The sequence below is a fragment of the Polistes fuscatus genome, unplaced genomic scaffold, assembly GCF_010416935.1.
Source record: "Polistes fuscatus isolate 324 unplaced genomic scaffold, CU_Pfus_HIC Scaffold15, whole genome shotgun sequence".
NCBI lineage: Eukaryota > Metazoa > Arthropoda > Insecta > Hymenoptera > Vespidae > Polistes > Polistes fuscatus.
This window is the reverse complement of record NW_025113053.1, coordinates 2,475,013-2,490,832: the sequence shown is the minus strand read 5'-3', so window position 1 is coordinate 2,490,832 and position 15,820 is coordinate 2,475,013. Positions and strand designations below refer to the sequence as shown.

At 29.4% G+C, this 15,820-nt stretch overlaps 1 protein-coding gene across 12 annotated transcripts in view; it reads right to left on the bottom strand.

The window, feature by feature from the left end:
* Positions 1-590: 590 nt before the first annotated feature.
* Positions 591-15,820, bottom strand: part of LOC122514415 (protein diaphanous) — a 31,108-nt gene continuing 15,878 nt past the window's right edge. For 5 of the 12 annotated variants that reach the window (XM_043631212.1, XM_043631214.1, XM_043631208.1 and 2 more), the window contains exons 2-16: positions 13,797-14,343; positions 11,093-11,275; positions 10,385-10,683; positions 10,230-10,250; positions 9,506-9,815; positions 8,891-9,237; positions 8,514-8,805; positions 8,049-8,387; positions 7,814-7,956; positions 7,467-7,734; positions 7,042-7,284; positions 6,541-6,795; positions 6,290-6,454; positions 5,632-5,875; positions 4,074-5,352 (exon numbers count right to left, since the gene is read on the bottom strand). In XM_043631212.1, the coding sequence (XP_043487147.1) occupies positions 4,487-5,352; positions 5,632-5,875; positions 6,290-6,454; positions 6,541-6,795; positions 7,042-7,284; positions 7,467-7,734; positions 7,814-7,956; positions 8,049-8,387; positions 8,514-8,805; positions 8,891-9,237; positions 9,506-9,815; positions 10,230-10,250; positions 10,385-10,683; positions 11,093-11,275; positions 13,797-13,811 (3,990 nt within the window). In that variant the 5' untranslated portion in view covers positions 13,812-14,343 and the 3' untranslated portion in view covers positions 4,074-4,486. Of the gene's footprint in view, positions 3,509-3,693; positions 3,779-4,073; positions 5,353-5,631; positions 5,876-6,289; positions 6,455-6,540; positions 6,796-7,041; positions 7,285-7,466; positions 7,735-7,813; positions 7,957-8,048; positions 8,388-8,513; positions 8,806-8,890; positions 9,238-9,505; positions 9,816-10,229; positions 10,251-10,384; positions 10,684-11,092; positions 11,276-13,796; positions 14,419-15,820 lie in introns of those variants that run through there. The other 7 variants (XM_043631207.1, XM_043631205.1, XM_043631216.1 and 4 more) reach the window with 6 other exon arrangements.

Genomic DNA, 15,820 nt, shown 5'->3' with positions numbered 1-15,820 from the left:
CTTTCATGTAAATTAAATCGCGCGCCTATTTTTTTTCAATAGCTTAGGAATCTTCTCTTCGATGACATCATCACAAACGGGTTTTCCCATTGACTCGTATTTTTCCCGCGAAAAGGAAACATTTAAAAAATATATTTTTCAAATATGCGCAAAATCCTGAAATCTGTTCTTAAATTTTTTGTTTACAAATCTCTAGGTGGTCAAATATTTTACTTTACCTGAATCTTCACGAATCGTTGCCTTTTCAATATTTACGGATTCTCACTCGCTTCTAATAACAAATTTATCTTGCGTGAAAAATAATGCATATCCTTTTTATGTTTAAGAAAAAGAGAAAAAAAATACAAAAAAATAGAAAATCTAAGATTAAATGATAGAAAGCAAATTAAAATTGTTTATTTCTCGTTACTTTTAAAGAGAGACAAAACAATTATTAGCGTTAGCAAACTATCGAAGATCAGTTAATCGCAGAAAAAATTATGGCTAATCATTAATGATATGACTGTAATTACATGAGTATTATAAAACTGATGAAACGTGGTAATGGTAGGAAACTTAGATAAGTAAATGTTAATTATAACTACAATATATAGCTCGTAACGTCCTTCGTTTAATTAAAAATACCATTTAGATAGGAGTTAGATAGTTTCGATTGCAAATATGCATTTTTAAACGTTCGCAATCATTCCTTACTCGCGCCACCGTCGTTTTCGTAAAAATGGCAATTTCTTCTTTCCATTATTGGAAGTATTTAGCCAAACGGGATTTCTCGCGCTTTTCACTTTCCATCCTTATTGAGAAAAAGTACGAAGTAACTTGCTCTTGCAAGAGGAGATACAAAACATACATTTTCTTAGTTTTCTTTTAACTTCGCAGTTATTTAAACTCCTACTTTTATTCGCATGTAATATGTGTGTCCAAAATTATGACAATGAGCTAAGTCTACAAATAAAAAACATTAATTTTATCATTTATTTATCGATATCAGTAAATGTAATATAAAATAAATTATAAAATTAATTTGAAAAAATGTTTAACTTAGTCCACTATCATAATTACCAGCACTTATATGAATAAATTATCTATAATATAATACAGAATGTCTCAACAATCGCTTTATCGAACTGAAAAATTCGAATTTTTTCTCTATAAGTATTTAGCAAGCCCATCGCGTAAATTCATACATTTTTAATGACACTGTAACTAAAAATTTATGTCCTTAAATAAAAAACAATTTTATTAATAAACCAGTATTGATTTTTAGTATTTTGTTTTCATTTCTCGGTGTAGCGACTTTTCATATACTTTCTTATATTTACATATCGGGAATATCAAATGAATAAAATTAGTAATATGTTATGTACCAATAATAATACATTAATATTATTAAAATTCACATATTCACAGTATAGATACAATTGTTTCCTAAAATTCAATATTTTAAACTACAATATGAACAATTTTTACTGCGTACGAGTTTTGAGATTCGAAAAATAAATTCAATTATGTATTGTATAGCAAATTTTTATAGGCACGATTATATAAGATTTATTATATCGTTAAATAAACTAATATTTTAAAGATAGAGATAATGAAAAAGATGAATATATTCCTTGTCTATGATATATGTATATATGTACAACATAGATATACATATGATCTGAAATTTGGCACCGTGTTTACCGAAAAAATGGTACTTATCATTTTCATGATTATACCAATAAGAGTAAAACTTTCTTTCTTTAAATTCTAGTAATAAATTTTTCTACTTATCCTTATAAACATATTTTGTATTCTATATATATTTACATTTATATTATATTTAGCAGTTTATAAAATGTAAAGTTTGTGCCTCGTTAGAGTTAGACGATTTAGCAACTATGTACAAACATTTCACTTGATTGGAACTTGCACCAGTGTTTAATTCGCTTTAAAAAAAAAAAAAAAAAAAAAAAAAGAAGAAAAAAACCTGAATATCGACTTGCAAGTCTATATTTGAACATTTTCCTATAAATGCGATACTTTCAAATGCATGCTACATTGCGAGAAAGAATAATAGAAAACACCTGCTTTTCCTTCTTATAATGTAAATAATGCTTTCGTAAAGTAGAAAAACAATTGCATATATCACAAAATACGTGCGCAATTAAGAGCACGCGTTTCTTCCCTCTCCTCTCCTCTCCTCTCTCACTCTCCCCCTCCTCTCTTTCTTTGCGTGTATGTATATTTTGTCTTATTTAGCAATAATTAAGAACACATTTATTTGCTTCCATTATCATTTTGATATAGTGGAATAAAAACGAACATATATATATATATATATGTACGTTAATTTCTTCACTGATTACTTTATAGTAATCTTATAATTGTTCAACTTTATCTAACATTATACAGTAATAGAAACATTGCAATTACATCTATACAAAACTTATGTGCATGTATACTATATATGTATAAAATATATTGGCAATACGGAGTGATGTTTTGCACAAGTATGTCGAGGTATGTTCGCGCGTATGTATATATATATATGTGTGTTTAAATATCACTAGGACGATGTAACTATCGTTACATCAACGTTGTTACATCAACGTTTGAATGTTATAATCATCTTCATAACGGCTGACAATGACAAAGAAATGCTACTTGATCTTTGGTTATTAATTAAACCCTATAACAAGTAATTAATTTTGATGATCGATTATCATGTGATTTTTGAAAAAATGTTTCTTAAGGGGTTTATCGAGCACCAAATTTATCAATCGTCTTTAAATCAAAACTATTTTCCATGTTCTCTTTCGTACAAGCACATTTTACAAAACAGAATAAAATAGTGAAGGAGATATATATACAGATATTTTTGTACAATTGACTCGATTTACAGTGAAACACAATTCCGCACTTTCTAACAACAATCGACAAGTTTTAGAAAGCGTAATTAAAGAAAATAATTATGCACCAAATAATAGATTCCTATTCTCGTCAAATATCTATATATTATTTTACCTTTTTCTATATTATTGTTTTGATTTTCTGTATATTAAAAGACCCGACACTGATAAGTAGCATTGTATTATATATCAATAAGTATTTCATAAAATAACTATGAAATGTTTATTCGAAAATAGCACAGTTATAAACTGTTGCTTTCTTTTTTCTGCTTTTCTAGAATATTAATGCATCATAGCTCTCCGTGTTAAGATGTAAAATTGCAGCATTACATGAATTAGAAGATGAACCGTTGTACTCATGGTCAGATAATATTGAAGATAATATTGAAGTATATAAGGAAGACTTTATCGAACTTATTACCAACCGACGATTCTATTATTAACAAATAATAACCGGACGCGATATCTCTTGCGTCGTGCTGGATGGAACACCATGTTCTCCTATCTTTAGTTGTCTCTGGTATTCCAAACATAATTGAAGTGTAAAACCATCACAGCATCAAGTTTAGGACGGAAATCTGACATTCTGGTATATTACTGCTGAACTTAAAAGATTTCTGGAAGAATTATTTTCGTTAGCAATATTCTTTTAAATATATATTTAATAATATAATTAATAATTGAATATAATTGAAATATCTATCAAATTTATACGCGAATAAAATTAATGCTTGTCTCTTTTTTCGTTTCTATTATTGGTGGTTTAGAGTTTGAATTATAATATAAACAAAAGTAGACTTACGTTCATGGTTCTCTTCCAAGCAAACCAGATCCAACTACTAGCCCTGTTCGCGATCTACTCCTATTGAGTTGTGCTCTCCTTTCTGCTGTAAAAATGAAAATAAAATTCGTGACTTGAATTAATCTTGTCTAAATATGAATGAACGTTGTAAGCTTATGTTTACGAGAATTTATTATAGAAAAAAAAAAAAGAGTTAAGTCACCCCTTCGAAGTTAATGTAAACAATAAGAGAAGAAGAAAAAAAAATAAAAAGACATTTTACTGTATTACCGATCGAGCAAGAAATATTTATTGAACGATAATTCGTCGATGTTGCGATTTTAATGAAAGAAAAAATGTGTTTCATAAAATTATGAGGGAAGTTATGGAACAATGAAAAATGACTTGCATGTATTTAATTAACAAATATTACAAAAGCAGCTCGTACAATTATTGATTGACATTAATGTGTGCAGTCCAGAACAAGTCTTATTATATTTCACATTGTTATTGATCGTTTTAAAACATATTGCATTTTCCTCAAAATTAGAAAAATATTATATTTGCAATTTGTTCATTTTAATAAATCGTTATAAATAAGTCTGGTACACAAACATATTCATAAATTGCTAATAAGGAATACCTATTATATTAGAAAAAGTATATATACTCCTTCGATCAGTCTTATCATCTCGAGAAATAAATAAATAATAATTAATAAATAAAAGATAAAAAAAAATGGTAAAAAGGTTTTGTACATTTTTCAGCACAATATTGTAAATCTCATGTACTTTGTTTTCAACGTGTCCAATCTTTAATAAATTCCTTGTTTCATATTCGAAGCTTTCAAAATGTACATCTTTTCCTCTATAGTGGTATAATTTTTATCCATTCCAGTAGAAAGTTTTTCAAAAATATTTTCGACATCGTGAAAGTTATAATCTACATTTTTCTTTACCTCTACTGTTGTATCATTAGCATTATTATTTTCCATAGTTTTTTTCGAAGGAGTATTATATGGTAATGATAAAGCAAGACTATTGATCTCAGTAGGTTTAGAACATTCTGATTTTCTAATAACGGCAGTAACATAAGGTGGATGCGGCCGAGTCAAGTTTAGATCCGTCGGAAATCTTGCTGACATATTATTTTGAGTATTATCGGTACGGTCAGTAATATTTTCCAAATTATTTGTACGTGTTGTTAATTTTAACGAAGATAAATCTACCTTTTTCTTATTTATTGTTAGTAAAGAATCAAAAGATTTTGATAACTTCCCTATATTATTACAAGCAAAATTTACATCCGGAGAAACAATTGTTGAGAAAAACTTCCTCGTCTTATTGTTTGAAGGACTACAAAATTGTTTGTTAATAAAAGACATTTTGTTTGGTAAATGTCCAGAAGATTTACATCGTCTTATACTTCTACCATTTTTATTCACTATCATACGATTGACAATAGCACGTTGAACTACTATATTTTTCTTATATCTTTTAGTAATAATTACGCGTTTTGGTTTAACCGGTGTAAGTATGCGTGCGTAGCCAGTAAGAAATTGCTTCTTTACAAAATTTATCCCAACGTTCGTTTCAGGTGTACAAACAGAATTAATGAATGACTGTTTAGGACTTTGACTCTCTTCTGTGACTAAATTAAATGATGTATCATCTAGTGTACCTGTAATTAAAGACTCATTTGACAAATTTGTTGTTCTTTCGTATTTTTAATATAGATACAATTAAAATGACCCCTCTGTGAAATCTTGTAGGAGAACATGGTTTAAAATAACTTTAAAAATTATATTTTCCAAGACTCAGTGTACCTTAAGAAATGATTTGTATGATCACCTATACCATTGTACGATTCAATCGATTTACCATGGATTATTGAACCGATTTTTATAATCGGTATCATTTGGATGTTACGACGTCCCACGTGAAGACTTAAGAAGCTTACCACCAGCAATGCGTGTTTGCCTCTTGCGACGTTGGTCTGGCCGACTGAAAGCAGAACCGGTTCGAAGTGCTTCCATCAAACTATCCATAACACCTTCTTGAGTATCATGAGCGTTCATATCAACAAGTGCTTTCTTTCTTGCTGCACGTGCTGCCTTTTCAGCTTCCGCCTTTTCTCTCGCTTCTCTTGCTCTTCTTTGCTTCTCTTCCGCCTCTCGTAACTTTAACATCTCCTTTTGTGCTTGCTAAAAAGATTTAACAAATCAAATCAAATAAGTCACATATTTATTTCATAAATCGTTATAAAAATGTCAATTAAATTACTTGCTTTGTCAAATCGATTAACTATTCAAAACAAAAATAAAAAAAAATTCATAAATTTATTTACATTTTCGTGTCATTTTTTTATTTAACGGCAATACAAATTATTTTTTTATTTAGTAGTAATTGTTAAGAAAATTTTTTGTAAATATAAAAAATTAAGTACAATAGTAAAATTGTAGAAACTCATGTTATAAAAATTCAAATTATAAAAGCTCGCGTAATAATACTGCAGTTTACTTGATTAATCAATTGCTTTGATAGTAAAAATTAAATAACTTCTAAAAGGGTAGTTAATCACTTTGACCTATGAATGGCTTAATTTAATGTTTAATTACCACGAAATCATCTTTGAACGTCCTTATGTCAGTGAACAATTCTTCGATTGTATATTTCTGTTTGTCGAAACAGAAAAATACAGAAATCTCGGTGTAAAGAACATCCATATTTTTAAACATATTCTTCAAAACTTCGCAAGATTCTCTTGCTTTCTTCGCAAATGGCTATGTTTAGATAAATAAGCGTTAAGGCAATTACGTTAATACATTATAATAAAACTTAAAATTATCTATTAGTGTTAAAAGGATACAGTCATAACTTCCGAAAATAGATCTTCGTCGCATTGAGGAATCCTAGCGTTAGCAAGATCTTGTTCAAGATTTCGTATGTTAGAATCCATTTGACGAAGTATTCTTTGTACGTTATCTAAAGAGACACGACTCGCCCTATCTACGTGTGCCAGTTCTTCAGTAAAACTCAAACATTCTGGGAATTTCCTTTCTATTGTAGATACTAAGTAATGCATAAGGGTTTCTTTGTTATCTGCAGCCTTTATACTCGTCAACTATAAAAAAAAAAAAAGAAGGAAAATATAAAATTTATGTATTAGGTCATCCCAAGAATTTCTTGCTACTTCTTAGTAAGTTTTACGCGTGAACAATATTATATACGATTCATACACACACACATTCTGCTCTATGTATAAATTATACATAATTCAATAAAATAACATATAACAAAAAATATTGTGCATGTATAACTTATTAAGAAACTTTTAAGATCATCTGTTATATCAATTCAATCCACAAACCTTGGTAAGAAAACTAAGCTGAAAACCAAAATCTTGACCAGAAGCTCCACCTCCAGAGTTCATATAATTTCCAAACAATAAAATCAATTCGAGAATCTTCGCAAATTTTTTACTTCCTTTAACCTCTTCGCAAGCTGCTGTCCCTGCTACTATATCTGGTTTAATGTCTTGTACCAATTCCTCGTATCTGAGCATAAAGCTCAATGACTTTAGCCTAGGTAATAACCTTTTGATCGTCGATATCTAATAATAAAAATGTACATAAGTTACAAATATAAAAATACAAAATCTATATATATATATATAATTATCAATTATAATTTTTAGCTCATTATAAAAGAATCAAGTAAGTGCTCCGGCACTAAAATTTCTAAAAATAGAGTTAACTATTTCGGCTTGTTAACAACTCAATCATTCACAATTACCGTAACACAAAATTGCTCAGCTTCAGTCAAGTCATCATAATTATCTTTGTAGAGTTGAAATTTGGCTAATTGCTCTGGTGATGGCAAATATTGAATTAATCCTTGCAATATGTTATCCGAGATAACTGGTCCATCGCATCTTAACAAGCACGCCTTAACATCTTCATAAGACATATGCTTTAATGTACCTCCAAGAAGTATCGATATATTTTGTGCAGCTTTACTATCTAGAACCTTGAGATCTTTAACTTTCTTTATTGTTGCCGATCTAAAAATAGGAAAATATTAAAAGTCACCATATAATGTTCTTTAACTGTTTAAATACTCTTAGGTAACATTCTACACACTTATCTACGACGTCGTCGAGTTTCTTGCCACTCGGTTTCGATGCAAATTTTTGTGCTAAACCATCGAGTATTTCTGGACCGGCTAATCTCTCTTCTTGCACCTTTGTCCAAAATACTTCTTCCGTCAACTGATGCGGTGATATCTACAAGACAAAAGATCGAACGCTTATAATATTTGATTGATATCATATATCCAAAATAAAAGAAAATTTTTAAAAGAAAAAAGTAAACTAACTGCCTTCCAGTTGGGCCGTTTTAATCGACCCTCAACCTCCCACTTTTTCTTAGGTTTCAATCCATTAGGTAACGATGGCATCATGGATGTAATTCCAGCCATCATAGGAGGAGGTGGAGGACCACCCATCCCTGGCATCGGTGGAGGCATAGGACCTCCCATACCGGGTGGTCCTTTTGTTCCAGGCAATGGGGGTGGTGGCGGCGGCATACCGCCCATTCCAGGTGGCATAGGTGGCGGCGGTGGTCCAATTGAGTTTGGAAGTGGTGGAGGTGGTGGTGGTGGTGGTGGTACATTCGCGCCAGATATCGGTGGTGGGATTATTAGACAATTTGCCTTCTAAGCACACAAATCCAACATTAGATTTTTATCTATTACTTTGCACGCAACTTCATTTATCAAAAAAAAAAGAAAAAGAAAATAAAAAAGATCGTTAAAACTCCGTATTAATACCGTACAACGTACCGCATTAGCTCCCCCAATTTTTCCAACCCCCTGTTCAAGTTCCTTAATTTTATTTTCCGCGTGTTGAAGTTTCGCCTCAGCCTCTTGCTTACTAGCTATAGCTTCTTCCAACTTTTGAGACACTTCCATTAAACGTCTCTCCTCTTCGGCTCGCGATTTCTCAACCAAAGTATCGATTAATGGTTGAACGTCTATTTGAAAGCGTTTCGTCGCACTGAAGTCTGGATCACAGCCTGAACGATGTAACACTATTTGCGACACGCATTCTTCTATTAATTTATAATAAGCTGGCCTGTAAATCGTCAACACATTTTGCAAACAAACTGAATATACTACGAAAAATAATATTTGTTAATAATTTCTATCTCGATACGTACCTGACCAAAGCATCATCCCTGATAAGCAGTAAATGTTGAAGTATAGATAAAAAATACGGCTCGGCAGATGTCTCCATTACCATATTTTTAACTACCTCGAAGCAATCATTCACATCGTCTAATTCCAATCGAACGTGATCGAATCTTTGTACAAATAATTCGTAATCATCTTCCTTGTATTCGTTGAAGATCCTTAAATGATGAGATAAATCGTCGGACTTATCCTTTTCTAAAGCTTCTAATATATCCGCTAATCCTACTCGCATTATTTCGTTCCTTAAATGTAATCGAAAGTCTAAATCCTCGGCAGAATTAATTATCGAATTTATAAGTTGAAGGCACACTACCTGTAGAAAACAAAAATTCAAACCATTTTATTACATATTCTAAGAAAAAAACAAAATACATATTCAATTGACCAATAAAAGTGATAACAGAATGTTTACTTATTTCTATTTAAATTAATAATACTAATCACTTTTTATTGATAACTTTTTTATACTTTCTATCGTAATAAATAACTCCAGTATTTTTTATATTAAAAATTCTATTATTACTTATTGGGGCAGACTCAATAAATAATAAAAAATAAATTGTATTTTACGGACAACTCACCCTTAGATTTTCATTCTTTCTATTCATCAATCCCTGTACAATGGGTAAAAATCTTTCTCTTCCCTTAAACTCGCCATTCATAGTGATTGCATCTAAAACCATTTTATGACTATCGCTCGAAATTAAACAGACTGCACCGAGTAACTTCACAGCTTCCGACATAACAGATGGTTTTGTAGGTTCCAACGATCTAGCCACTATCGTCAAAGCTTCGTGATGAGCTAACATCTCTTTTATTCCAACGGTATTATTCATAATGGCTTTTAAACATCGTATACATTCGTACTGTATTCGTTCGTATCGATTATCGCTAAAAAAAAAAAATTATATACAACAATTAATAAAAGAAATATCAAATAAGTAATTATATTATTATTGATCATTTTAATGCCTTGCAAGCAGGAATGTTTTAATTGATTTCTCATGCAAAAATAAATAAGTGCTAAATATATTTGTGTAAAAGAAAAAACTGTATAAAGCAATAATTAATTGAAAATCACTACAATCTTCTAACATAAAACTTTGCCCTAATATATGTGATATTATAAATCATCTATTTTCTTATTGACATATTAATTGTTTATAAGGTATGAATAAATATAAGCGAATAATTTATATATATATATACATATACATTGAACCTAGAAACACTATGCTATAAAGGAAATAAAAACGAAAATATTACAAGCAAATAGTATCGTTTCTTTATAGTTACGTAAATTACCTATCATAATATATGAAGGCACTGGAATAGAACAAATAGTGAAAGATTAGAATTCGTTGAAGAATTCAATTGAAAGAGATAAATGTACAGATTCGAAATATGCATTATACTTTATTATAATATCATATAATATCATATATTAGTTCAATACTCACTTTCTATAGCATTCGTTGAGTGTTGCTAAAACCTGCTTCAATCCTTTCGTACCAAATTCTTGAACCCAACTTAAAGGATTATTCGTTAATGCAATTCTAAGAGATTCTATGCAATTGTGAATCTTGTTAACACTTAAATCCGGTTGAGCTAGGTATTGAATGTAGTCTGCTGGTTTGTCGAATTTTGATCTATTCTCTTGCATGCTACCCTTATAATGTAATACCAACATCTCTCTTTTCTTCGATTCAGATTGTTGACGAAGCGGAGCCTTCTTCTCCTCCGTTAAATTCATGTTGGCCTAGAAATACATTTTATATTAGCCAACGAATCATTGATACAATGTTTCTGATAAATATGATGGATCCTTTTTTCTTTTTAGAACGAATGAAATCATTTAGTTTTTAAACAACGAATTTTACTCATTCATTTTGAGAAAAGTGCAACTTTTTTATTTATAAAAGGCCAATTACAAATATCATTAACATTAAACGTACCATAACCGATTGTAAAATTTTGAGCAACATTTCTTACAATTATCAGTACGTTTAATGTCAATGAATTTTTGCCAAATTAATTACATTTTACAGCACTTTTCAAATAAACGACTCGTTTATGCATCAATTTCAATTTTAAAATGGACAACATCATTTGCTCGTGACACATCAATTATTTATACGAATTTTTATTGAATTATTTTTCATACTCACCAACATTTCTTCGAACCTATCATTAACAGCCTCCTCATCCATTTTCTCGATGATACAACGTTGCTGCTCGATCTCATTAAAATCATCGCCAGAGTGTGGTCGAGGCATTGTATTATTATCAGTACCACTCCTGACTCCACCCCCACGACCTGATTTTTTGGGCCGGGTAAACCATGACTCGAGCTACGACATAGTAATAAATAAAATGTTAAAATATTTGTTGTTTTTTAATCTTTGTTTTTTTTTTTGTTTTTTTTTTATTTTTTTTTAATGCCAAACCATTCTTCTTGAAACGTTATCCCATAGAACTATACTACGAACAATTTACCTTCGAAACTTTCAAATGATTGCCGATACTATCGACAAATTATTGAAGGCTATTTGAATCGTTTATTCGTAAACGGTTTAACATTTTACGTCAAAGCGATTACATTATCTTCGACAAGTAAATATTCTACATAAAAAAAATATCGTTTTCCTGGATGTTTTTAAAAATAACGTAAATACTAGATCGTGTGACAAATATAGTTATTAAAAATTATCTACAAATGAATCATCACACGCAATATTTTACAAAATAATTTTTAAATAATATTACGATGTTAAAACTGGAAGATTTTTAAATGTCGATAATATTGTATACTACATTTTCAATATATTTTATAATTTTGAAGTTATGATTATTGACTAAACCTTGAGAAATAACTCTACTTTAAATATATCTAACACTTTAAGAATAAATATGGTACATAAGTTCTATTTTATAAAACAATAATGTCACGATGATAATTAATCCAAAGAAACCGGAAGTGGAGAAATCACAAGGTCAGCCGAAAATTAGCGAGCACATTCGTCAGTCATGCATATCGACAAAATAAATAATTCATCTAATTTCTGTTATTTATAATTTTATTAATATATAAATAGTAAATGTAAACTTTTCTATAATTTCTATAGATTAATCTAAAATAAAACTATAGTTTGATAATTTTAATAACTCGATAATATAAGATGATGATTTATCACAAAATTATAAAATCCGCACTCTGTGTTGTTTCACACTAATTGTTTGTTTTATTTTAATAATTAATAGATTTCTGTATAACTCTTCAGCAAAAATTGTTTTATGTTTTATTTTGTTGTAAAAATGAAAAAATTGAATTATCGTTTTTAGTATTCTCATCGGTGAATTGATCTAACTTACGCAGAAAATATTTCTAATCCACGTTTCCGAGATGCAATACATCGAAACTTTGCGCAGTATCGATAGAAACAAAAAGAGATATCAATGCCCGGATAAGTAGTGTCAGACGTTTACTGTCAGCAATCGGCCGGCCGGTCGATTTCACACTAACAACACGAACTAAAAAAAAGCAAGCAAGCAAGCAAGCAAGCAAGCTAGCTAGCTACGTAGCTATTATAGTTAGCTAAAAATGCTACGTGCTGTAAAATAATAATTTCATACTGTCCGTTCCTTATTCATTTTCGTCGCGCGTACGATGAAACAAACTCGATAAGGAAAACAATGCCGTTCGAGGCTTCATCCTTCGGTAGTTTCTTCGACGAAAATCAAACGGGATATATTTTCTTTTTTTTTTTTTTTTCATTTTATATTAGATATATAAATAGATATTATATAATAATTATAATTATTGACAAGAATATAATATTATATTAATATAATATATGATCTTATAATAATTTACTATTATGATTTTTTTATTATTATGATTTTATAATAAATTTATTTATAATAAATGATCTTATAATAATTTACTAGTTGGATATAATCAAACGAAATTACTTGATGATAATAATAATAATTAATACATCATAATTATGTCAATCAATTTAAGTATCCTTACTTTTGCATCGATTTACAAATGCTTGTATTTTAATGTATTATTGTAACAAAAAAAAATTAAATATTTTTCATATATTTGCTACTCGTTAAAAAAGAAATAAAATAAAACGTTTCAACCATAAATGATGGAACAGCAAGAATAGATTATAGAAAGTAACCGTCAATGGGACTTTCGCGAGAGTATCATGGGATAAAGGGAGCATGACACATCAGCGAATTCATTGGTGTCCGACATTATTTCACGTAGAATCGACTTTTTCAATGCACCTACGCACTTTGTAAAGAAGGGTATACATATACAAACTTAACCGAGATATATATATATATATATTAGTATATTATGTCTATGCATTACAATACAACGCCTTTGCAATGAATCATCAAACCGCTTGACTGGCGATCTACTTAAATTTTCATACAAAAGAAACCAATATAAGACAGAAAAGAAATTTACTAGATTTTCTAATAAAAAATATAAAAAAAAAGAAGAAAAATCTATTCAATATTTAAACTCGTATACTTTTCGTATAATATTCAAATTACATTTAAAATATACACACACACACACACACTTTTATTTATATTTATTTAGCAAACAACAAAAATGGTCTAATACAATTGTACATGATAATAATAATAATAAATTGATATCTGATAATAAAAAATCTTGTAATTATAGATCCTATTTCTTTTTCAATTAAAATATAATTAATTCCATTAAAACGTTGTCTTTAAACTAGAATACACGTTTTTACCGTAAGAAAACCGAATGACGAATGAAATTGTTAAAAATAAACGAATTTCTAATGAATTTGAACAATTGGAATCAAACGATCTTACCCAATCCGTGATCATGACTGCAATTATAATTCTCCCTATATAATCTATTTCGTTTTTCACTCTCTTCTATCTTTCTCGTTTATTTTATTGGTGCATCGATCTTCTCTGGCCGACGAAAGGTTCTTCTTCATTCATTCAAGAGCATTATTTGAAAATTTGCCAGAAATTTTATTTAAAGTCCCACATTTTCCATCGTCGTCATCTTCTTATTTGTCTCTCATTCGATACGACTTCAAATAAATTTTTAATGTCACGCAGAGATCTCTCGAAGTATTAAAGTATTATTGGATTTATTCTGACATCATTTTTCTAACCAATCAAGAAAACAATTATTATTAGATTCGCGTTTACATCGCAACAGAGACATTTACTCGCATTCGATGACATTTTAATGCGATTCGTGAACTTTGATTCGATCCTCGTAAAATGACCGGCACTTTTCGAAGTTTGACTTTGAACTTTCGTAATTTTCTATTGTTCGTTTCTTTTCTTTTTTTTTTTTCTATGATATAGCACTGAATCGGTATTTATGCATATTTATGTGTACCTGTAAAACACGACGTAATGTTTTCGTGAAAAAAAAAAAAGAATAATAATAATAATAATAGTAATAATACGAAAAGAAACATTGTTAATCGACATCATCATCATCATTGTCATCATCTCATCATCGTCATCGTCATAGTCATCTTTGTTAAAAGAATGAAAAGAATTTACGTTAGTGGATAATTTTTAATCTGAGTTATTTTTAGCTCTGACCGGTTAGGATGCAACGATCGCGAGAGATCGAGAGATCTAACGATTAACGAAACCCTGATATTCTTCTCTTTATATGAACGTGTACACGGGGTACATATATACGTATGTAAGTACAAAGAAGTAACACGATTGATGTTACGAACAAAGCGCGATTAATCGATTACGAAAGAAGAAAAGGACGAAACAATAGATCAAATGAATCGATTGCATCGCGTGTCTATTTTCAAAAGGAAAAGGGTGAAAGGGGGAAAGGGGGGGTCTCTCCCCCACCGTTCCTTCCTTTTTGTTCTTTATTTTTTTCATTTGATTTTACAACAATTACAATTATTAATATTATTTCAATAATATATCTGTAAGCTATTCTTTTGTTTATTTATTATTAAATCAATTGTTATTGAATATTCAGTTAATCGATCATTTAACCGGTTACGAATTTCTCCCCCCTCTCCTCCTTTCTTTTTGTTTTTTTTTTCCATTTGATTTTATAACAATTACAATTATTAATATTATTTCAATAATATATCTGCAAGTTGTTTTTTTTTATTTATTATTAAATGTAACGTCTGTATTCAATTGTTATTGAATATTTAATTAAAAATCCAATCATTTAACCGGTTACGAATTTCTCCCCCTCTCTCCTCCTTTCTTTTTGTTTTTTTTTTTCATTTGATTTTATAACAATTACAATTATTAATATTATTTCAATAATATATCTGCAAGTTGTTCTTTTTTTTTATTTATTATTAAATGTAACGTCTGTATTCAATTGTTATTGAATATTTAATTAAAAATCCGATCATTTAACCGGTTACAAATTTCTCCCCCTCTCCTCCCTCCTTTTTGTTTTTATTTTTTTTTAATTATTAATAATATAAATAAATAAACAAACATAAAATAATCGATAAAATGAAATATCAATCGAGACATTTGAAATATTGATTTCGCGTGAAAAAGGATTTGATTTTACATATGATTACAAATTGGATATATTTTCTAAACGAAAGAGGGTATGGTTTAGACCTTTTTCGTCCCTTTTAAAAGAAGTGAAACACCAACTCCGATGGGAATAAGAAGTCTTTCGCAAATATCGACTTTCAAATTACTCGACGACATCGAATGTTAATTAGACTTTCTTTTGCGTGTCGTCATCGATGACTTTACAATTTATTCGTCAATTTTCGTTACAGTTACAGTTAAATTCAATTTTACGTTCAACGATTATCACACGGATAAATACATAGATTTATGTTTTTTTATTCGATAAT